General features: G+C 41.7%; 1 protein-coding gene across 3 annotated transcripts in view; it reads right to left on the reverse strand.

Moving 5' to 3' along the window:
- CAP2 (cyclase associated actin cytoskeleton regulatory protein 2) overlaps nt 1–24,538 on the reverse strand; it is a 136,417-nt gene that overhangs the window by 35,619 nt on the left and 76,260 nt on the right. For all 3 annotated transcript variants that reach the window (XM_059075224.2, XM_067006728.1, XM_059075222.2), the window contains exons 5-6: nt 2,271–2,414; nt 1,859–1,944 (exon numbers count right to left, since the gene is read on the reverse strand). In XM_059075224.2, the coding sequence (XP_058931207.1) occupies nt 1,859–1,944; nt 2,271–2,414 (230 nt within the window). The remainder of the gene's footprint in view (nt 1–1,858; nt 1,945–2,270; nt 2,415–24,538) is intronic.

A 24,538-nucleotide genomic window follows, 5' to 3' on the forward strand; every position in this document is an offset into this window, starting at 1 on the left:
ACAGTTTATTTGTCTATTCATCAGTTGATGGACAAATACACTTCATTTGTCTATTCATCAGTAGCACATTTTGGCTACTATAAATAATGCTGCTATGAACATTCATGTACAAGCTTTTGTGTGGACATGTTTTCATTTCTTTTGTAAATACACCTAGGAGTGGGATTGCTGAGTGTGACTGTTATTTTTTAGTAAAAAAAGAAAGTATTGGTACATGTTTCTTAAAATGATTGGTGGATGTATGGGTGTTTTTTGTATTGTAATTTTTATATCTTACATATATTTATAAATATTCTTCTATATCTACTCAATGTTTATTAAAACCAAAAATAACCTATAAAAGAAATAGTTATGCAAGTTTTGAATATGTAATATTGGTCAATGACCTGGGACTACAGGAGGTATTTATTTACACATTCTGTGCAATTTTTCTATATTCCATACAAAATTTGTCTTATAATGTTGTTTTCTTCTTTTCCTACTTAAAACCTGTTCTTCTGGCTCATATTTTTAGATCTATGTTAGTAATAGAAAGAAGTGAATTGAAGCAACTAACCAGACTATTCACGTCCTCAAGTTTCCTTTCATCTGGACAGTCTGGGTCTGTGAGTGAAATGCAGGAACCCCTGCATTTGCTGACTGATGATCATTTCTACTCCCGTCACCTAAGGGCTCAGAGGGGGATTCACTCTGAGCTCAGTGCCCAGGGGGTGGAACTTTGTTGCTCTTATTTTCACCTCATTCCTTTCCTGCATGATGAAGCATCAGCCACATCACATCTTGCCAGCTGTTGACAAGGCAGGCCATGACATCATCAGAGGTGAGGGATCTCATGATCCCTCATGACCCCTTCAGCAGTTCAGATACCTTCCTGTCTATTCAGCTCTGGCCTCTCCCCATTTAGTCCCATTTCCAATTCTAGCCCCAGTTTTCAGCTCTCTAGGATCTATTATTTGTGCTGGAGAATGCAATGTCCTTTTAAGCTGGCGCTCCAGGCAAAACCTGTTGGTTCAGTCTCATCTGTACTTTCAGCAGCACTTTGAATGGCGGCTGTTCTTACAGACATCTCTCTGTCCACCCAACTGTATTTCATCTTAACGTAATCTCTGGTTTCCCTCTCATTGGCCTGGTTTATTGTCTCATCTCATCTCTATTCCTCATTTTTACTTCATTTCCTAAGCCCCGTTTATTCTCTCTCTTCACTCACCAATTCTATTTTTTTTAAATATTTTATTTATTTTTGGCTGCGTTGGGTCTTTGTTGCTGAGTGTGGGCTTTCTCTAGTTGCAGAGAGCAGGGGCTACTCCTCTTTGCTGTGCATGGGCTTCTCATTACAGTGGCTTCTCTTGTTGCAGAGCACGGGCTCTAGGGCACGTGGGCTTCAGTAGTTGTGATGCACGGGCTTAGTTAATCCATGGCATGTGGGATCTTCCCAGACCAGGGATCGAACCCATGTCCCCTGTACTGGCAGGTGGACTCCTAACCACTGTGCCACCAGGGAACTCTCATCAATTCTATTTTGATCAATGTAAAAGGTTTGTCCATTTAGGGCTGGTCCATCACAAACCATCAAAGATCTCTCTCATTATTGTGGGGATACGTAACAGAGTGACATGCATTCACATGGGGAGAGTTTATTCATTACCAGAGAACTGAGGCAGACTTTCTAAAACACACATATTATCTGGATCATTGATTTCACTTTCCACTTTGCTTTACCTGCAAAGATGGGATTTTTCCTTAATGTTTGTAGTAAACTAGACTTTGAAAGGAATCAGTAATGAACTACATTAAGCTCGGGGACAAATGTCTAACAAACAATCAATTGAAAATTTGATCAATAAAAGAAGGTACGTACCTGTGTTTGTAGTCCTTTAAGACCCTGTTTGTGTAAAAGGTGGCAGCATCATTCATCTCCTTGACATAAGGACCAGGTTTGGGGGACTGAGAGAACAGGACCATCACCCAAGCATAGAAAGAAAAAAAAAACAGGATAAGAAAATGCCTTAAAGAAGAAGAGAAGCAATGCAGATGTTGACTTGAAAGTTGGAGGCAAGAGTTGCTCTATAAAATCAGTGAAGCACTTTCCACATCTCAGAACACAAGCCCTGAACTTCAAAAGGGTAAGAAAGAGCTGACGTATTCAGCCTGAAAGGAATCTTCCTTTCGTGTAACAGGTGGAGGATGAAGGAGCCTGAAGGCAGCCATGAGTTCTCCCAAACACTCCACAAACCTGACAAGGTGCAGGGCAACATTCCAGCCAGACTCACCACAGCTATCCACCCAAGGGCAGGGATGCTTTCGCTGACGGCTGAGAGATGATTAAACATTTTACTCCCCCGGTTTCTCTCTCTGAAAGTTTGGATCTCCTGAATCTTTTCTGATATTGGTTTCAGAAGTGCAGCCACGTCGTTCTGGAAGCAAACAATGAGCACTGTTACTGAGGACAGAACAGAAGCACAGCACCTCCACCCATGCTGGCCTAAGCAGGACTACTCAGCACTTGTCATTTGTCAGGGGCATTCAGAATCCAGCAGACTTTTTTCTTACGGTCATACTGTATTTTCATTTTCTGAAGTATGAAAAATTGTGCAGATTTCTTACATTATTAATGCTGTCTCCTGAGACATGGAAAAAATGCAGCAGTACGATACAGTCCCTGTTTTGGAGACCGCTGCATGGAACACAGTGAAACCGAGTATAGATCAAGTTATATTTTCTAATAGAATGCATAGATCACAGCCTATAATAACACATGTCTAAAATCGGGATAGGTAGAAGTTAGTAAAAGGATATCATCCTATTCCTGTGGGAAAATGATGTGAGGAAGGGTTCTTGGTTTTTACCTTAATTACTAATCCATGTGAAAAAGTGGAAATCTTTCACTGAGGCTCTTTGTAAGAAAATGTAACGGCTTATAATATTTACAGTTACCTTAGTCTGGTTTGGTTTTCAGCATCATCCTCAGACAACCTGGCTGATGGCTACTCACCCCTCTCACTTCTTTATTTTTTAAAAATGTTTGTTTGTTTATTTATTTATTTATTTATTTATTTATTTATGGCTGTGTTGGGTCTTAGTTGCTGTGCGCGGGCTTTTTCTAGTTGTGGTGAGCGGGGGCTACTCTTTGTTGTGGTGCGTGGGCTTCTCATTGTGGTGGCTTTTCTTGTTGCAAAGCACGGGCTCTAGGTGTATGGGCTTCAGTAGCTGTGGCACACGGGCTCAGTAGCACAGGCTCAGTAGTTGTGGCGCATGGTCTTAGTTGCTCCGTGGCTTGTGGGATCTTCCCGGACCAGGGCTTGAACCCATGTCCCCTGCGTTGGCAGGCGGATTCTTAACCACTGTGCCACCAGGGAAGTCCCACCTCTCTCACTTCTGATTAATTGATTCAGCAACTGACTTTTCTAGTCACGTAAAAACACTTCTAAAATTATGTCAGCTGAGTTATGAAGTATCACAGAGATTGGTGCTTGTAGCATCTCCCCATAGCATTCTTGACTTTCTTTGGTTTGGAAGAGCAGATACAAGGTTATCTGATTTTCTTTTTCTCTCCAAAGAAATAGCAACAGTTTGTACTTCAGCTTTGTAAAAGCAGTTGAAGAGGTTTTGGCAGTATTTTACATAGTCTTTTAAAATAGAAAAGCCCCTTAAAGCTCCTTAATTTCTTTAACTAAGACTTCAGAGGTTCTTAACTGAACTTCAAGGTTCTCAACTTGGGCTACACATTGAAATCACCTGGGAGCTTTCAAAAACAGGGCTGGGGGGCTTCCCTGATGGCACAGTGGTTAAGAATCCGCCTGCCAATGCAGGGGACACGGGCTCAAGCCCTGGTCTGGGAAGATCCCACATGCCGCAGAGCAGCTAAGCCCGTGTGCCACAACTACTGAGCCTGCATTCTAGAGCCCGTGAGCCACAACTACTGAAGCCCACGTGCCTAGAGCCCATGCTCTGCAACAAGAGAAGCCACCGCAATGAGAGGACCACAGACTGCAACAAAGAGTAGCCCTCACTCGACGCAATTAAAGAAAGCCCGCGTACAGCAACGAAGACCCAACGCAGCAATAAATAAATTAAAAATAAAAACAAAATAAAACACAAACAAACCAGGCCTGGGCCCCACCCCCAGAGACTCTGATTTAACTGGTCTGGGGTTGGCCTGGGTTTCGGGGGGAATTGGAAAAGCTCCCGGGTGCAGATTTTAATCACTGCTACAATGGTAGTTTAACATCCTTTAGGACAGTTGTTTCTGCCAAGGACAGCAAACCATTAGGGAAGAAATAATGTTCAGCTGCAGTAGCTTCCAGCCCTCACTTCTCCTTCTTGACCCTGTATATGCCCTCCCCTAAAAGAAATGTATAAAGGCTTTGGCATTATAATGACCTTGGTTCAAATCTTTGCTCTGACACTTTATGAGGCCTTGAGCAAACTACTTAACCAAAGCCTTGGTCTCCTCATCTATAAATCAGAGATAATAATACTTATAGCTTATAGGCTACAGGAGAAGTGACATCTTAAACCTCTGGCACATGGGATGGACACAATAAACGAAAGTGATTATTATTATTACTATTACTCAGTTAGCTCAGACTGGGGGTAAAGAAGATGTTCTCTGTAATACGTAATATTCACTTGCCACAAACAAACAGTCTGTGTATTTAAGATAAGAGAGGCTCCAAATAAACATCCACGTAAGCTAACAGGATTTTAGGGTTATGGGAGTCTAAATAAGGTCATCTAGTTCAGGTTTTTTGTTTTTTGTTTTTTTTTTCGCGGTGTGGGGGTACGCGGGCCTCTCACTGTTGTGGCTTCTCCCGTTGCGGAGCACAGGCTCCGGACGCGCAGGCCCAGCGGCCATGGCTCACGGGCCCAGCCGCTCCGCGGCATGTGGGATCTTCCCGGACCAGGGCACGAACCGGTGTCCCCTGCATCGGCAGGCGGATTCTCAACCACTGCGCCACCAGGGAAGCCCTAGTTCAGGTTTTTGACAGACTCAGCTAAGTGGGTCACAATCAGTATTTTAAAAAAGTAACTGAAATAGAATAGAAACTATCAGAGGGCATTTACATGTATAAGGTTGGGTATTTTTTTTTTTTTTTGGCCACACTGTGTGGCATGTGGGATCTTAGTTCCCCAGCAAGGGAGAGTAAAGGCTCAGGCCTGGATGAGACTGCTTGGGTTCAAGTCCTTGCAAGTCAGTGTACTAAGCTCTAGAACTTTAAACAAATGGCCAAACTTGTCTATGATTCCATGATCACATCTCCAAAATACTGTTGATAATGGCACTCACTTCACATGGCTGTTAGAAGGAGTAAATGAGAGAACATGTCTGTGCTTGGTAAGGAGTCAGGTACATTGTGAGTGCTTGACAAACAGTAGGAGATCTCAAAGATATCTGCCAGTTTAAATATCTCTGATTGACAAGATTCACTGACATTCACTTTCCTATCACTGACATGCAAAATCAGGAAAAACATTTTCTAACTGAGATCTGCAGATGGAGAAGGCATGTTTTTGTTTGGGAGAAACAAAAAGAAATACAGGGAAAGAAAGCAAAGCGTTCTTAAAGTTCTCAGTGGACTTTTTTTCCTGTTTTATTGAGAAATAATTGACATACATCACTGTATAAGTTTAAGGTGTAAATATATGCAAATCAAACCAGCATGATGGTTTGATTTACATATACTGTGAAACGATTACTACAGTAGGTTTAGTTAATTAACATCCATCATCTGATAGAGATACAACAAAAAGGAAAAAGAGTTTTCCCCTGTGATGAGAACTCTTAGGATCTACTCTTTTAACAACCTTCCTACATATCATATAGCAGTGTTAGCTATAGTTGTTATGCTGTACAGTACCTAAGTACTTATCTGTAACTGAAAGTTTATACCTTATGACCAGCTTCCTCTGATGCCCCCTTCCCCCAGCCCCCAGTTCTGGTAACCACAAATCTCTCTTTTTCTGAGTTGGGTGGGGTTTTGTTTGTCTAGATTCCACATATAAGTGAGATCATACAGTATTTGTCTTTCTCTGACTTACTTCACTTAGCATAATGCCTTCAAAGTTAGTGGACTTTTAAAATTCTTCCATACTGAATGTGGTGAAAAACAAAAACAGGTTGCTGCAGAAGCTAGCCAGGTCTTGCGGAAAATTCATGAATACCTTCCCACCTCACTTTCCCTTCTGGCCATTACAAAGGAAAGGTCTCATAGGTGTGACAGGAAGACCCTGAATCAGGGTTGTTATGGGCTGAATGTGTCCTTCCCAAATTCAAATATTGAAGCCCTAACCCCCAGGACCTCAGAATGTGAGTGTATTTGGAGGCAGGGTCTTTAAAGAGGTGCTTCGGTTAAAATGACGTCATGAGGGTGGACCTTAAACCAATATGACAGGTGTCCTTATAAGAAGCTGTGACGATGTGGGAGAGTGGCAGGGACATATACACACTACCAAATGTAAACTAGACAGCTAGTGGGAAGCTGCAGCACAGCACAGGGAGTTCACCTCTGTGCTTTGTGACCACCTAGAGGGGTGGGATAGGGAGGGTGGGAGGGAGGGTGACGCAAGAGGGAAGAGATATGGGAACATATGTATATGTATAACTGATTCACTTTGTTGTAAAGGAGAAACTAACACACTATTGTAAAACAGTTATACTCCAATAAAGAAGTTTAAAAAAAAAAAAAAAGAAACTTTGGTTGGAAAAAAAAAAAGAAGAGGTGAGGATGCATACACTCACAGGGGAGACCGTGTGAGGACATAGGGTGAAGACAGCCGTCTACAAGCCAAGGAGAGAGGCTTCAGAAGCAACCAACCCTCCTGACACCGTGATCTCGGACTACCAACCTCCAGAATTGTGAGAATATACATTTCTGTTGTTTAAGCCACCCAGCCTGTGGTACTTAGTGCTGGCAACATTGGCAAACTATATAAGGGTGTAATGACAGTACAGGAAAAGCAAATATCCCCAAACTCTCAACAAAGAAACAAAACCCCTCTAAACAGTCCCTGCCCCAAACATAGCTCTTCCATGTTTCTTGGTGAAGGACTGCTAAAGTCAGGTTTAAATGCCCTCCCTGGAATTTCACTCTTTAGAAGGGAAACACTTCCCTCTTCAAGGGATTCTTTTTAGTCCAAATTCAACACCCAATCAAAGGTGCATTATATAGGTTTTCCCAGAAGGCAGCTGATTTTTAATTATGGCAACACTAGTAAAAAGCATCCTAATTTTCTCCAGTGATTTGCTCAGCCATGATATTCTTTTCTTTTTTTTTTTACATCTTTATTGGAGTATAATTGCTTTACAATGTTGTGTCAGTTTCTGTTGTATAACAAAGTGAATCAGCTATAAGTATTCATGTATCCCCATATCCCCTCCCTCTTGCGTCTCCCTCCCTCCCTCCCTATCCCACCCCTCTAGGTGGTCACAAAGCACCTAGCTGATCTCCCTGTGCTATGCTACTAGCTATCTATTTTACATTTGGTAGTGTGTATATGTCCATGCTACTCTCTCACTTTGTCCCAGCTTCCCCTTCACCCCCATGTCTTCAAGTACATTCTCTACATCTGTGTCTTTATTCCTGTCCTGCCCCGCCCCAGGTTGATCAGAACCATTTTTTTTTTTTTTTTAGATTTCATATATATGGTTAGCATATGGTATTTGTTTTTCTCTTTCTGACTTACTTCATTCTGTACCAGAGACTCTAGGTCCATCCACCTCACTACAAATAACTCAATTTCGTTTCTTTTTAAGCCATGATATTCTTGATGTAATGACATTTTTGAGAAAGGCCAGAATATCTGAATTGTTAGTGATATCTGGCCTATTGCCCCAAGGGGAAAAAGAAACAGAAACTGTATATTTACAATGTTAGATAGATTTATTAAGGCCATCTTTGTTTATCTCTAACTTCCCAAGAACAAACTCTAAAGTCTGAGGAGACAGAGTATTCTGGAAGATATTTTATATTGGTTATCTGATGAAAGCACCAAATAGACTGAGAAAGTTTCCTGCTGCCTTAGTTTGGCAATTGCGTTAAGAATTGTCCTCATTAAAAAAAAAAAAAGAAAGTAATGCTGAGAGGACTAAGTACAAGGGCTATGTGCACAACTTGAATAAGCAGTACAGCTTTTATTCTGTGCCAATAGATTTCTCGTGTACTTTAAAGGAGGCTTACATTCTCCAGCTCATCCTGAACTTTCACAGCTGCAATCAAAAACACAGAGAGAACATTCGAGTTATGGTATGATTTCCATCAAGGCTGACCGTGTGGGATATCAGAGGAAAAGCGAATTGCGGGGCGGTGGGGGGCTGTTAGAGGAACTTCCACCTGTTTAAGTATTAAGCATGTATTAAGCATACTCAATAAATACAGGCTGAATGGCACTGATGTCAATTAACGCTACAAAAGGGCTCTCCACTGATGGGAGATAAATTTCAGAGGCATCCTGGGTTTTTTTCAATGGTATGCATTGGTGGTAGCTTTTCAGACATAGCTAAAAGCTAGTGTGCTTTGGAATGATTTTAAATCGGCCAATTTTACATAGGTCTCACCCAGATTTTTTTTAACTTATCACTCAGGTTTCTTTTATTCCGAGAGACTTTTCCCTGAAAGAAAATCATTTTTCAAGACTCATGTGAAGGTTAGCTGAAAAATTTCCCTTGCCCTTCCCCAGGTTTCTGTGGCTTTAACAGAAGGTCAAAATGGCCAAACTGGAGAAGATGCATGTGTAAACTGCAAGTTTCAGCAAGTGTTTCCAAGCACTATCTTAGTTTAATGGGACTGTACTTTGGAGAGTATTTCAGGACTCCATGTCTTTATGACCCTAGTTTCTGCTTTAAAGTTGAAGAGTTGAGACCCATTATCAGCTTCATCTCAGTTTATCAGCAAGCTCTGTAGAAACTTTACCCAAAAAGGAAAACCAAATTCCCACTCATGCTGTTTTGTAAGGGATGGAACAAATTCTGGGAGTTTGACCTCAAAGATGTGTCACTGAGTAAACTGAAATAAGCTTGTTATTTCTGGAATCCATGGTTCTTGTGTAGTTTCTACATCAGGTAGAAAATGGATCAATCTGCTATTATTTCTTTTAAAATAATTTCTTTTTCTGATTATATGCTCTTTGTGAAACATTGGAAAATAAAGATGGAAAAACATAAGTAAACAATAAACGTCCTTAATTCCACCACATGGAGAAAAACACTGCTAAATGGTGATTTTTTTCTTGGTGATTTTTTTCTTGTAGATGTAATTATCAGAGATATCTTCAAAAATAATAATTACTTTAAAAATAATGGCTGTTAAGACCATAAGGAATAATCGTAAGAGCTGAATTTAAGCAGTTCAGTTAAAACAAGCAAGCACAAAAAACAAATAAAAACCCATCAGTATATTGGCAAGTTCTCTGAAACTATCATTTTTAGAAAGGGTGTTTTAAATACAAATACTACAAAGACATTACTGTTGCAACTCAGGCAAACTTAATAGCATTAAAGTAAAAATTGGACTTTTTAATATTTGACTCCCACCTTCATTAAAAAATTCTAAGAAAGCTTATATCAAGCAGTACATCTTAGCCAACCATACTACCAAATATCAACCACTATTACTTTGGCTTAGTTGTTTTTGTATAAAGTTTTACCAGTTGATTCCATGTGAGTGCATATGAGTATATAGCACAGAAAACATATGGAAAGATACTCATCAAAGTTTTTATTTAATTGTATTGCCTTATCCATATATTTTAAATTTTCTAATATGTATATGCATTTCTTTTGTAATGAGGGGAAAAGTTTTAAAACATACTAACCAGTTTGTACCTTCAATGGTAGAAAAAATTTCATATAGGTGCTATTAAATTTATAGATATCAAAAAATATTGACTTTCTCAGCATTAGGGAAGTAGCTTCAGGAAAACATGTTCAGAAATTATCAGAATAAATTATTCAGATGAAGAAGAATAGTTAACATTTTTTCAGGCAAAGGTTATCCAAATCAGGAACAGTGTTTGCTTCTAAAAAGATATCATTTGGGCACATTCTAATAAATGAAGCAATTGTTTTCATCATTTTAAGTCAAAAGCAAACTTTTTTAAAATCAGAAATGCTAATTTGCATTAACTTGCTTTGGTGCAATAGTAGATACTTCTCTAGACTAATTTCCCTTCACTGTTCCTCTAATATAACAATTTTCCACTGTCCAGAAACATTCTGGAGGTTTCAGAATATCCTCACGATAATACTTTCAGAAACACATGTACATTTAAGACAACTTGAAAATTTAAAACATTTGCAAAACTGTCACAGAAATCAATCTAAATAAAAAAAACTAACTGAGCTCCATGAATGTACGTGATGCTATGGTAGCTGCCATTGTATTGCATTATGACAAATCCCTTGGAAAATATTTTTGTATGTTCTTAAGGCTTTACATTCCACATATATGTCTTATTTTATGATTGTTAAACTCTCTTAAAAGTATACTCAAGGGACTTCCCCGGCAGTCAAGTGGTTAAAACCCCACATTCCCAATGCAAGGGTCACGGGTTCAATCCCTGGTCAGTGAACTAAGATCCCGCATGCGGCACGGTGCGGCCAAACAAACAAACAAAACAAAACAAAAATACACTCAAGAATCCCAAAGGCTTTTTTTGCTTTTATTCCTTAAAAATCATTCTTAAAGAATTAAATTCTGCCATTTGCAACAACATGGATGGATCTGGAGAGTATTATGCTTAAAGAAATAATTCAGACAGAGAAAGACAAATACTACCTGTTTTCACTTATATATGGAATCTAAAAAATTTTAAAATGAATGAATATAACAAAACAGAAACAGACTCATAGATACAGAGAGCAAACTAGTTACCAGAGGGGAGAAAGGGAGGAGGAGGAAAAGATGGGGAAGGGAATTAAGAGGTAGAAACTATTAGGTATAAAATAAATAAGAAACAAGCATGTAATGTACAGTGCAGGGAATATAGCCAGTATTTTATAATAACTTTAAATGTAATATAATCTATAAAAATATCTAATCACTATATTGTAGACTGAAAATAATATAACGTAAATCAACTAAACTTCAATTTAAAAAAATCATTCTTGGGACTTCGCTGGTGGCACAGTCGTTGAGAATCTGCCTGCCAATGCAGGGGACACGGGTTCGATCCCTGGTCCTGGAGGATCCCACATGCCGCAGAGCAACTAAGCCCATGAGCCACAATTACTGAAGCCCGCGAGCCACAACTACTGAAGCCCGTGTGCCTAGAGCCCGTGCTCCGCAACAAGAGAAGCCACTGCAATGAGAAGCCCACGCACAGCAACGAAGAGTAGTCCCCACTCAACACAGCTAGAGAAAGCCCACGCTCAGCAAGGAAGACCCAACGCATCCAAAAATAAATAAAAAAATAAATCTCAAAAAAAATCATTCTTAAAGAGTAAAAGGAATGAATTGCTTTCCAGAATGAACTGCATTGTCCTGATAATTATGAGAGAAGCTTCCAACATGCATAAACTCCTACTTAAATTTTTAATACAAATCTATCAACAACCCATTATACTCATCTGCACATTTTTCCCAGTAATAATATTTGAAAAACAATTTCAGACATAACAGAAAAGCATACAAAGTAATGACAAGCACCCATATATGTGAAACATAATTTAATATTGCATTGGGGCCCAGATCATCCCTATGATATCCCTTTACTGACATCTGCCAAAAAAACAGCTGGAAGTGCAGATGTCTAGAGCCTGGGACACAGAACTATTCAGATAGAACCTCAGGGGTAGCACTGAAGCTTGATGTCAAATTGTTGTATTTTTCTCATAAAGGTAGAATAGTTGCAAATTGGGCATTTTTAGTGTAGTCTTTTCTGCCAAAGGATTCAGCAAACCACAATCTAAAGAGCCTTCTCCAAAGTCATTTTTTAAAAAACTATTCAGATAACAATTTACACTGTTGCTTATCAATATATTTAAACCTCTAAGAATCATGCAAAGCCTTATTTAGGATTTTGGGGCCACTGACCCAATGAACAATGGACACTTCTTTGTCAGTTCCCACTTCCTGTTTTTTGCCTTTTCCACTGTTCACAAGTGTGAGCCCCACCTGTCATCATTTTTAGTTTTTGTGCGCAGTCTCAGGGGAAGCCCTCACTCTAAAACCTACAATTTATTCATCAGAACAAGAACACAGTTCTGCTGATGTGATACGTGGGCCACAATTTTCTCTAAGCTCTCAATGTTTGACTTGTCTCAGAATGGTATGTATGTGATATAAAAAGTCAAGTTCAATGGAAATCTAAATGTATACACAGTAACTCAAATTGTTTGTATCCTTACAATATCTCATCTCCTGAATCTTACTGCAACAACAGGGGTCAGAAGACAATAGAAACGAACAAACTTAACATTAACTGCTCCTCAGAATGAGAGTTATAGTTTTCATTACAGTTGTTCTGATAGGAAGAGAATTTCATTGATAGTACAGGAAGATAAGAGTCCAATCAGAGAAAATACATCTTTTCCATTCATTCGCGTGTTGGCTAATGACTGACTGTATGTGGGACAAATACAAAGCTCTAGTGTCCCTCTCCTGTATGACTGTACTTGACAAAATGGGTTCCTAGAAAATGCTGGGTTCATGGCAGGGACATGGGATTAGCTAGATTATTTGAGATCTGGGAAGGAAGCAGTGGGTCAATAACGGGCAATGACAAATAAAGACATACGAAATCATGGCAGAGAGAAACCAGAAGGGAAAATTAAGTTGAAAATCAAAAACTTAACCTGGTTATCCACAGTAAGCATAAGAGAATAGACTGGATGGTTGAGAAGAATCTCATCTTGTACTTTGTCATTGTTTCAACTTATTTTATGGACCCAGCTGAAAAGACATCAACTTTCCCTCTCTCTGGGTAGGTACTATCTGGCTTCTGACAGTGATAAATTTTATAATCACTTATAATTTTACTTTATGGGATTCTGAACATTAAAGCTGAACAGTAGATCTCACTGTGCTTTACTTAAACGCACAGGGACTTCACTAACAATGTCTAAAGTTGGAGAGAATTGCCAAAACCATTCAAATTTACCAGCTTTATAAAATGTAAAACAATATATACTGTGATCAGAAATTAGTTCTCTGAGATAGAAAAAAAATCTGAACTGCTGTTTTTAAAAATTGAAGTACAGTTGATTTACAATGTTGTGTTGGTTCCTGGTGTACAGCAGTGATTCAGTTATACATATACTGATATATTATTTTTTATATTCTTGTCTATTATATGTTATTACAAGATATTGAATATAGTTCCCTGTGCTATAGAGCAAGAACTTGTTGTTTACCTATTTTATATATAGTAGTTTATATCTGCTAATCCCAAACTCCTAATTTATCTCTCCCCTCCCCGAAGTGCTATAAAGTTTTGTCTACCAACATTTGAGTATTAACTGTATGCCATTCACCATGTTGATTGATTTTCCCCAGTTCTGTCCACTTTGTAATGATAAATCTCAGTTTAAACTACCAAAGTCATCACCTGAAGGATCCCTGTACAGTCAACTGCATTTACTGGGTCGTTGTCTTTCCCTAGATAAGTGGCCCATGGTAGACGGGTGGCCAGATCTTCTCTTTGAGATTCATTTATGCAGAATATTGACGTAAATCTACAGTTTCCAGTTCAACCTCAGAAGGTGCAAAAAATTTCAACAACTGCTCTGTAAGTCTTAAGATATCCCACACGGTGGATTTGCCATTATTGTACCAAGCTACTGATACAGAGCTCCAATCGTCCTTAATCAGAAATGAGCTTTCTCTCTCTCACAGGGGTCTGCTGGCCTGCTTACCGTGTGTTCATTTGTCCTCCTCCTCTCCAGTTATCCTTGCTCATTACCATGGAAACACTTTCAAGGGCATTTAATGGAAGCAAAGAAGCCTCTTCTCTCTCATTTCCAACACACACACACACACACACACGCACGCACGCACGCACGCACGCACGCAGAGCGGCTGTTTTCAGGAGCTATAATCGTCTCGTCTCCGAGAGGATGGCTGGAGCAGCCCTCGCCCTCTGCACTGAGGTTCTACCTTCTGTTGGTGCCTCACAGTCAGTCTTTTCTTGGCCAGCCCTGCCCCCACTCCTAATCACCACTGGCAGGTAGAATCTCTTTCCTCTCCTTTGTCCTTATCTTCTCTGTTTTCTCTTTCTCCTTGCACACATCTAACCTTGTGTTTGGAAAGGCAGACCACTTAGAAACAATGCCACTCAATCACAGTAATCCTTCTGCAGAGCAAACTGATGGCTAATGACATTTATTTGCCTTTAGCCTTCAAGTCTTGAGCTATCTTTTCTCTTTGTGCTGCCCCATGGCCATGGGATGCTTCTTCACTACCCAAGAAGGATTTTTGACTACTTCCAAGTCCAGAAGAGTCCCACAGCTTTTCCTGATGTAAGGCTCCCTTATGCCATAGATCACATGCACTCAAAGTCTGATCAGTGCCGGTAGGTTGCTGCGCTTGGTTTTTCACATTGACCCCAAAGTGAAAGCATGGCTAACAGCATGTGTGAAGCTAGCAAAAAACGTGACGTACATCCAGAATTCCTTTCTACGAGGCACATGCAGGAAGACCATTCTTTGATCTTTGGCTCAGTTATTAGATATAAAGCCTATAGTTCTTGACTATGTAATAAAATGGAGATGACTGTGTCACCATATCTCTAAAGATATATCTAAACATTGCTACGTGTTGGTCCACTTGTTTCTTCATTTATTCAACAAATATATACTGAGTGCCATCTATGCGCCAGGGCTGGTCAGAAGAGGTGGAGTAGAGCAGTAAACAATACAGGCAATTCACAGCAGTAAACAACAGAAGGACTCCTTTGTCCCCACCCTCTTTTGTCCAAGTAGGGTGGGGAGTGTATTAGTCAGGGTTTTCCATAGAAACAGCACCAACAGGATTTGACTACATATGTAAGTTTACAAGGAATTGGCTCATGTGATTATGGGGGCTGACAAGTCCCCAAGATTTGCAGAGCAAGTCAGCAAGCTGGAGACCCGGGAAACCTGATAGTTTAAGTTTTCCTATATGAAAGCCAGCAGGCTTGAGACCCAGAAAACTGATGTTCAGTTTGAGTCCAAAGGCAGGAAAAAGCTGATGTCCCAGTTTGAAGGCAGTCAGGCAGGAGGAATTCTCCCTTACTCAGGGGAGGGTCAGCTTTTTTGTTCTATTCAGGCCTTCAACCCATCGGATGGGGCCCACACACGAGGGTGCTTTATCCAGTCTACTGATTTAAATGTTAATCTCATCCAAAAACATGCTCATAGAAACACCCAGAATAACGTTTGACCAAATATCTGGGCATCCCATGGCCCGGGCAAGTTGACATATAAGATGAATGATCAACGGAGGAGATAGACAGTAAACATAATGAATAACTAAATTAAATGGTATGTTAGCTGTTAAAAGCCATAAGGGAAAAAAAAATAAAGTCAAATGAAGGGAATCAGAAATATATGTGTGGGATGAGTTTCAATTTAAAATAGGGCCAGACCAGACACTATAAAACTCTTAGAGGAAAACAGACGCAGAACACTCTATGACATAAATCACAGCAAGATCCTTTTTGACCCACCTCTGAGAGAAATGGAAATAAAAACAAAAATAAACAAATGGGACCTAATGAAACTTAAAAGTTTTTGCACAGCAAAGGAAAACATAAACAAGATGAAAAGACAACCCTCAGAATGGGATAAAATATTTGCAAATGAAGCAACTGACAAAGGATTAATCTCCAAAGTTTACAAGCAGCTCATGCAGCTTAATATCAAAAAAACAAACAACCCAATCCAAAAATGGGCAGAAGACCTAAATAGGCATTTCTCCAAAGAAGATACACAGATAGCCAACAAACACATGAAAGGATGCTCAACATCACTAATCATTAGAGAAATGCAAATCAAAACTACAATGAGGTATCAGCTCACACCAGTCAGAATGGCCATCATCAAAAAATCTAGAAACAATAAATGTTGGAGAGGGTGTGGAGAAAAGGGAACCCTCTTGCACTGTTGGTGGGAATGTAAATTGATACAGCCACTATGGAGAACAGTATGGAGGTTCCTTAAAAAACTAAAAATAGAACGACCATAAAACCCAGCAATCCCACCACTGGGCATATACCTTGAAAAAACCATAATTCAAAGAGTCATGTACCACAATGTTCACTGCAGCTCTATTTACAATAGCCAGGACATGGAAGCAACCTAAGTGTCCATCAACAGATGAATGGATAAAGAAGCTGTAGCACATATATACAATGGAATATTACTCAGCCATAAAAAAAACCGAAATTGAGTTATTTGTAGTGAGATGGATGGACCCAGAGTCTGTCATACAGAGTGAAGTAAGTCAGAAAGAAAAAAACAAATACGATATGCTAACACATATCTATGGAATCTAAAAAAAAAAAAAAAAAAGCTTCTAAAGAACCTACGGGTAGGACGGGAATAAAGACGCAGACGTAGAGAACCTGAGGACACGGGGAGGTGGAAGGGTGAGCTGGGACGAAGTGAGAGAGTGGCATGGACATATATACACTACTAAATGTAAAACAGATAGCTAGTGGGAAGCAGCCGCATAGCAAAGGGAGATCAGCTCGGTGCTTTGTGACCTCCTAGAGGGGTGGGATAGGGAGGGTGGGAGGGAGACGCAAGAGGGAGGGGATACGGGGATATATGTATACGTATAGCTGATTCACTATGTTATACAGCAGAAACTGACACACCATTGTAAAGTAATTACACTCCAATAAAGATGTTTTTTTAAAAAATTAAAAGAAAAGAAAATAGGGCCAGAGTCAGTCTCATTGAGAAGGTGGTATCTGAGTAAATAGTTGGAGGAGGCATTAGCCATGTGGATATCTGGGGGAGGCAGATACAACTACTGCAAGAGGAAACAACTGTTGCAAAGGCCCTCAGGCTGGAATGTGTCTCTGGCGTTCAAGGACTGGCAAGCAGACCAGTGGAGCTGGATGAGTGAGGGGAAAGAGGTGGGGTATGAGGTAGGAGAGGAAGCAGCAGGGAGCACGGGCACAGATCATGAAGGCTGTTGAGAGGACTCTGGCTTTCGTCCTGAATGAAATGGAAATCACCAGCGAGTTCTGAGCAGAAGAATGACATGATGTGATTTTCCTTTTTGAGAATCACTCTGGCCGTAGTATTGAGACTGGACTGTCAGGGGGGCAAGGGGTAAGGTGGAAGCAGGGAGATCATATTTGAGACTTTGCAATAATTTGGCTGAGAGATGAAGGTAGCTGCGACCAGAGTGGCTGCAGTGGAGATTGTGAGAAGTAGGTTATGGACTGGAGGTGGGCTACCGAGCAAAGGAGGAGTCCAGAATGACTCTGGTTTTTGACCTGAGAGAACAGAAGGATGGAGTTGCCATCACTTGAGAAGGAGACACTGCAGAAGGGACAGGATTTAGCAGGAAGGCTAGGAGCTCAGATTCAGACACACTGTTCAATCTATCCTTAACCAACCTTTCCCAGGGGCCACAATTCACTACTATATTACCTGCAAGGTGGCTGTTGATGTCCTTAACTTTTTCCCCCCAGCTGAGTCTTTTTCTGCTTTCCACTCTTCAGTTTGCCTTTGCCTGGGAGCATCTTCTCACATTCTCAATTCAGTGCAACACAATGGATAAATGTGCTGTTTCTCACATACGAGGATGGTGCTTTTGGCCCCCAGTCAGCAAGGAGTGAGCTCTGTGCTGTTTCTCTCCTGGTGATGGCTTGTGCTGAGTCATCCACTCTGGCAAGCAGTAAACATTTGTGAAGACAGCTAGCATGGATTATGAGTTTATTCTGTGGTTGGCGGTAAAATTATTTTTGTTCATTTGCCAGGTTGATTGCTCACTCTATCCTGAAACTAGCTGGCCCATGGAGATATCAAATCTTTGGACCTGGCTTTATCTGTACCATATTTTAACTAATTGAGGTAATGGATGGAGACACACTGCTTAAGACAGTTGATCTGGGGTAGACCCAATCATGTTATATGACTGTATGTTGGTGACCTAGCTTGCATTTTGATGTCAAATACAATGTTTGTCACATAACAGGTGAGTGAATGAATAAACAAATTAATGTTGAAGTGATTAATAAACATGAACCTTCTGAGAAATCAGATGTGATCTGTGATCTGGGCAGCAGAAATAAACTTACCTACCTAAGATGGCAATATTTTATCCTGTTTTGATCTGTATTTTTTTATTCATAAGTGAACAAAATTATGAGACATTTTCTTTTACATCCTCCTCTTCTGTTTTCCTTCATAAACTTTTTTTTTTGGCTCGGTGTCCACTTACCCCGACTTCATCATGCTTTTTTTTGTTCCTATAATCTGTTAAAATGTTTATTGAGCGCCTATTATATGCCAGGTATAATCCTAGGTATATGGAACACATCAGTGAGAAAAGAAAGACCTCTCTTGTAGGGTTTACAAGCAAGGAACAGAGAGCAAACAATACACATAATAAATACATCATACTATGAAAAAAGGAGCAGAACAGGAAAAAGGGATCGGGGTGCTGGGGAATTTTTTTTTTTTGCGGTACGCGGGCCTCTCACTGTTATGGCCTCTCCCGTTGCGGAGCACAGGCTCTGGACGCGCAGGCTCAGCGGCCACGGCTCACGGGCCCAGCCGCTCCGCGGCACGTGGGATCCTCCCGGACCGGGGCACGAACCCGCGTCCCCTGCATTGGCAGGCGGATTCTCAACCACTGCGCCACCAGGGAAGCCCGGGAGTTTTTAATTAATGTAAAAAGACTTAAGTAGAATTTTTGGCTGGCTGAAATATTTGACGGAGTGTTTGGTTCATTCTGTTTGATCCAGCCCGTCTATCACATGCTAGCAGCTGATCAGAGTGGAATACGGAGCATCCATGAAGGCAAAACAGGAACTAGAAGGGGATAAAAGTTGCTTTTCCCCCAGCTGTCTCACCTGAATTCAGCCACTCACAGGGTATATAGTTCACTTTCAATTCCAGATACCCTTGACCTTGGCACATGATAGAGGAAAATATGCTTGCTGCTGATTAGAATTACAGAATAAAAGCCACCAGCTGCAGTTTCAAGTCCCTATCTGATCACCGTGATGTCTTACCAATCTTAGTTTTTTATTTTAGGCATCTTTTGTCAGCTCTGGGTCCTTCTGTTATCCAGCCCATAGAGTTACTTTATGAAATATCACCAGTTCCTTGTTTTTTTATGGTGAACTCAAAACAAAAAATTAAAATATGAATACACTGGCCAACATCCTAAGAAAAGTTGGTGAGTTTCAGAGAGGTGAAATATGTAAACATTTTCCACAGTTGGTTTTAGAAGATTTCTCTGAATATCTAAGCTGTACCTTTGAAGCATCACACATTAGCGTTACAAAATACAAAATATAATTCCGCAAAGGAGAGGCCAAAAGGCCAAGCTCTTTCCTTCCTCCTGGTATACTGAACGTTCCTCCCAGAGGAAACATAGAGACATGCTGGAGTTAAGCCAATGGGATTTGGTCCTCATCAGCAGGCCATGTTAGGAACTCCACAAAAGTCTGCACGAGCCCTTTGGGGTGGGTATCATCTGAGAATCAGTTTCAAGGGGAGGGAGGAAATGAATTACTGATTGGCTACTATATATCAGACACTGTACTTTGTAGTCTATATGTTATTTAAACATCACAAAACCTTGGAAAGATTGGCATCTTTACTCCTGCTTTATGAATGAAGGAACAACGTCAAAAAACACTTAGTGACTTGATTAAGATCATCTGGCCAGAACTGGGATTTCCACCTAGGTATGTCTGGCTCTCAAAGCTGATATTCTTAGGCATAGTGAAAATATAGGCATAATTGACTCTGGAGTAGGACACACCTGGGTTTAAACCTCATCGTTCATGTGAGTTGGGGCTAATGCCCCTCTCTGAGGCCCAGAGAGGATGCCTATGAAAGTGTTACCGGCAAAGCCCATTAATAATTCCCGGGTAATAGAATCTGGGTAATAAAATAAAGTCTAACCTTTTTTTCCCCTTTGTGCTTACTCTAGCTTCACTTGCTCACAGGGCGCTGCATGCAGACCCGAGTACTTGGTGCGAGATGGTTGTACGGACACCTCATCTCGGGGCCGTGAGCTGAGATGCTGCGTCCGCATTGGGATCTGGAGCCACGAGCAGGGCGAACTCTGTCCCCTTCCCGCCGAGAACCCTAACACGTGCGCACACCTCTCCACTCTTTGATCAAAGAGCAAAGCTTTCCTTTGCTTGTGAACCACACTCGGCCTCATTCTATTGGCATGAGTGGCACCAGGCAGGAGGACCCTTGCTGGGGACTGGAGAGGGCTGGAGAAAAAAGGAGGAATACTCATCTGTGAGGTTATGATGACAGCCAAATAAGATCACATGTGCATAACATCTGACACAACAGAAGCCTAGAAATGGGAGCCTCTATTATTTTCATAATTATTTGAACATTTTACTGACCACAGATACTGAAGAAACGATATGCCGTTGATAGCCAACAAAATGGAATTACGGCTTGAACATCATAATGGATAAAAGAACCGAGAGCACAGAGCCCATGATACGCAGTCAAAAGTGCGAGCCTACAATGGAAACGTAGGTGTCCTCTTCTTGAGAATCCCAGGCCATTTACCCACATGCTCCTGGTACATACTAGATTAGCTGGAGCACAGAGGGGGAGCTCTGACAATCTCTGGGGCACCGAGGGACAGTCCTTGGGAGAGGCTGCCCCAAATCAACGTCAGGCACACCCGCATCACCTCTGAGGTGTGGACACCATGCTGGATTCCTAGAACTTTCACACTGTTGCCAGATGGCACCGGTACTGAATAGTAGATATTGTGTTGCTGATTTGTTTAAAGGCAGTTTCTCTTGTGGCTCATAGCGGCCATCAGTTTCATAAATTTTGGAATTAATATCAGTTTCTAGACTTTCTCTCTGTTTGTACGAGTGGGCCACAAGCAAAAGACGTTCACCCTCTAGTAACAGAATGTCTTGGTGGCGGGGGCACACCCTCTGGCCTAAGAGGTAGCACAGCACACCTGGGCACAGGGTCATTCCTGGGCTCTAGTCTTGATTCTGCCCCTTATTAACCGAGTGAATAATATCCACCTCACAGATGACAAGCAACAGGTGCTCCATATTCACTAATCCCCTTCCTCCCTACACTTCTGGAGGGTATAATTTGAGGTCAACTGTGGTAACTCAAAGTGCACACTTGAGTGGCTCACGCAAATTACTCTTCAGGGAGATGCCACGCTGTGACTGATACTACGGTTTCTACCACGATGGATGCTAATTCTTCCAATGACTTTGAAATGAAGTATTACTGTCTCCATTTTTCAGCAGAGGAAACTGAGGTTTAGGCGGGCTTACTAGTTTCTCTCTGGAATTAATGCTGGCTTGTAACATGAATTTTTAAAAATAACAGGGTGTAAAATTCATTGAACAATCACTATTACTTATCACAGTGACTACATTCCTGGCACTGTGCTCTGCTCAAGATGTAGGAGACAGGCATGTGAACACATGCTTAGCGGCCAGGGGTGCTGTGTGACGGAGTCTCGGGGGGCTGGGCATCAGGTGCGACAATCCAGAGGGGCCATGTTTGCTTATCTTTAAGGATGAGAAGAAATGTGAGGGGAAAGGGCATTCTAGGCTGACAGAACAGTAGACAAAAATCTCTCCCCTCCCCGCAAAAGCACAAAGGCATAAAAAGTCAGGGTGTGCAGACAACAACAAGTTTTCCTGGATGCCGTGGAATACCAACCCTGTGCTGGTGTTCTGGGTGCTGAGGCTGTCAAGACAGACAGGAAAGGGCTCTTGGGGCCCCACCTGCAATGCTGAGGAATGTGGATTTCAGTCAAGAGCCCTGGCAGGAACTGTAAGCAGAGAAGGTAAGACTAACTATTCTGGGAGGGAGGAGAGAGCCAGCGCGGGGTGCAGAGGGAAGCGGCAAGCAGAGGCAGTGAGGCCAGTTAGGTGGGGGCACCGATCGGCTCTGACGAGGGGCTGAGGCGGGCGGCGGCAAGGGCTACCGGGAGACGGGGATGGACCTAGAGGAACGCAGGACAAGCACGGACCTGTTTCTTCTCTGCTGTGTGTCAAGCACCTGACACTTAGTAGGCACTCATCGACCAAGTGCTGGGCTGATGAAGGAGGGGAGTGTGAAAAGTGCTGGGAAAGGGATACACGGAGGATGATTCCAAGGCTCCTCGTTTGAAGGATGCCATTTAAAATGGCAACTGCCTTCTGCTAATGAAGTCAAGGAAAGCCACAGGATTTCACAAGCAGAACAGAGATGGCCACGCCATCCACAGCAGCTCATCCTGGAAACCAGAGGCGACCGTGAGAACACGCTACACAAGGACTTCCAGGTGTCCCGGGATTTATTTCCACAGGACACAGGATGAGAATGCACGCACATCTTACCTGCATCTTCAGGGGAAGAGTGACTTCAGCTGGCCTTTGGGCTATGGTCACAGTCAGTAAGAGCAAATGTTTTCAAATCCCTAGGCTATAATGATCCCATGTGATGGTACTTGGGACTCTTTTATAAGAAGCAACCCTATAGTCTTTTTATGATACCCTGGGCATGCTTAAGTATTATAAATTATGTATCTCGGTATTTTTCTCTTGAAAAATTTAAATTATCAACACTCACAAATTCCTGGAGTTTTACTTCCCATCATTTTGTAGGATTTTTCTATTATATTGGTTCTTAGAACATATCTGGCCACAAGCGTAGGAGTTCGCCGGATAGGAGGGATGTTCAGGTTTTCAAGCTTTCACAGCGTGCCGGCTCTGTGGATGGTGGGAACATGCACACCGCCCCCCCACCTCCTCAGAAGCCCCTGCACTATGTGCAGGCCCGGCAGAGCCTGCATGGAAATGTAGTTTCAAGGCGACTTCAATCAGCATTTGAAACAGGGAAAACGTGGTGAGGCTGGGAAGACCCGGCTGCCATTCAGATTTTCCTTTCAAAATGCATATAACGTTTTGGAAAACTGTGACCTTATTAATAATTAACAACCCCTTTAGTTATCATTTGACCCTCTTCCAGAGTCAGTGGAAGTCAACCAAGAGCAATGAGGTGCTGAACAAGAAAGGAGGAGGAGTGGATGGGAGGCAGGAGCTTGCCCTGCAGGAAAAGGGTGCTGAGAGGGTGAGGCCCAAACCCAGCGTTCCCGCGGCACCCCAGGGCGAGCCCTAGACCTGATTCTTAGAACCTGCACACTTGCTCTGTTGGGTCAGAGGATCATTGGTTACTGAGTCTGGCTGGGGAAAGCTGGGTGGCACTGGGAACCAGAGGCTTGTGCTCTGGGCTGGAAAGAGCCTAGCTGATCACTGCAGGTCTCTGGCAAGTTCTGTAGCTGAACATCTGCGAGCTTTGATCTCTCCATCTGTAGATGGAGTATAACATTATTACCCATGCGCTCTAGTGTGACACTGTGAAAATTATTAGGTGATCAAAGAATTCTGAGATCCTTAAATTAAAAGGTCCCTCATAAATATTCACACGAAATGCCATCAGTACTTGTGCCATTTATATTAGGATTGGGGGGAAAAAACCCAGAACTGGGAAATCTATTTAATTATTTCTATATGCCAGTCTACTTATCTCAAATGATTTCCCCATTGAACTCCCCCAACTTCACAAAACAAGTACTGTCCCTTCTCTATTGGCACTATTATTGTGAGTAGAGAAATCGGAACCAGCATTTGTGCCCTGCATTTTGGATTCATGGAGAAGAATCTTCACAGTAGAAAATCATAAAGAATGATTTTTCAAAGGCAGTGAAAGAAAACCACCTTTGGTTAAGAATAGTTTGGGTCAAGAGAAGCAACGGGATGTGGATCCCAAGACAGTGACACACCCCATCCCTCATCTGTAACAGGGACAACTCCGGCTGCCCACAGGCAGCTGCTCAGTGGTCTCAAAACCATACTTCCTACGGGGTTTTCTTACTCTAGACAAGTCTATGGTGCCGCCACCCCCACACCTCCTGGTCAGGTGCCTATGTGTTGCTTGCACGGGACCCAGTTCCATATAAAGTTACCCCCACACTTGACAAACACAACACACATGCTCAGTCCCATATGGCTCCAACTTGATTTTTCTATCTGTGAAACACCAGGGAAACATGTTAGATTGAGATGAAAAGCAAGGTGTTTACAAACTGGTAAAGAAATACGATATTTATCCTGTCAGCTGAAATGAACCCGGCAGATGTATTTTTGGTTAAAATTAAAATTGTGAGCCCTATCAGGTTACCGCCTGCGATGCCGCCAGATGCACAGCGTGTGTTTGACAAAGAGGCACCCCTTGGTCATTTGAGCCAGGCTGTGGGTTCCAACAATTCACGACAGGGGAGCTCATTCCAAGGGCTTGCCTGAGGGGAGGAGCATCCAAGTATTGAATACACAGAAGCAGACTCATGAAAGTGGTATAGAAATGATTCTTTTCTAC

Source organism: Kogia breviceps, chromosome 10 (assembly GCF_026419965.1).
Source record: "Kogia breviceps isolate mKogBre1 chromosome 10, mKogBre1 haplotype 1, whole genome shotgun sequence".
NCBI lineage: Eukaryota > Metazoa > Chordata > Mammalia > Artiodactyla > Physeteridae > Kogia > Kogia breviceps.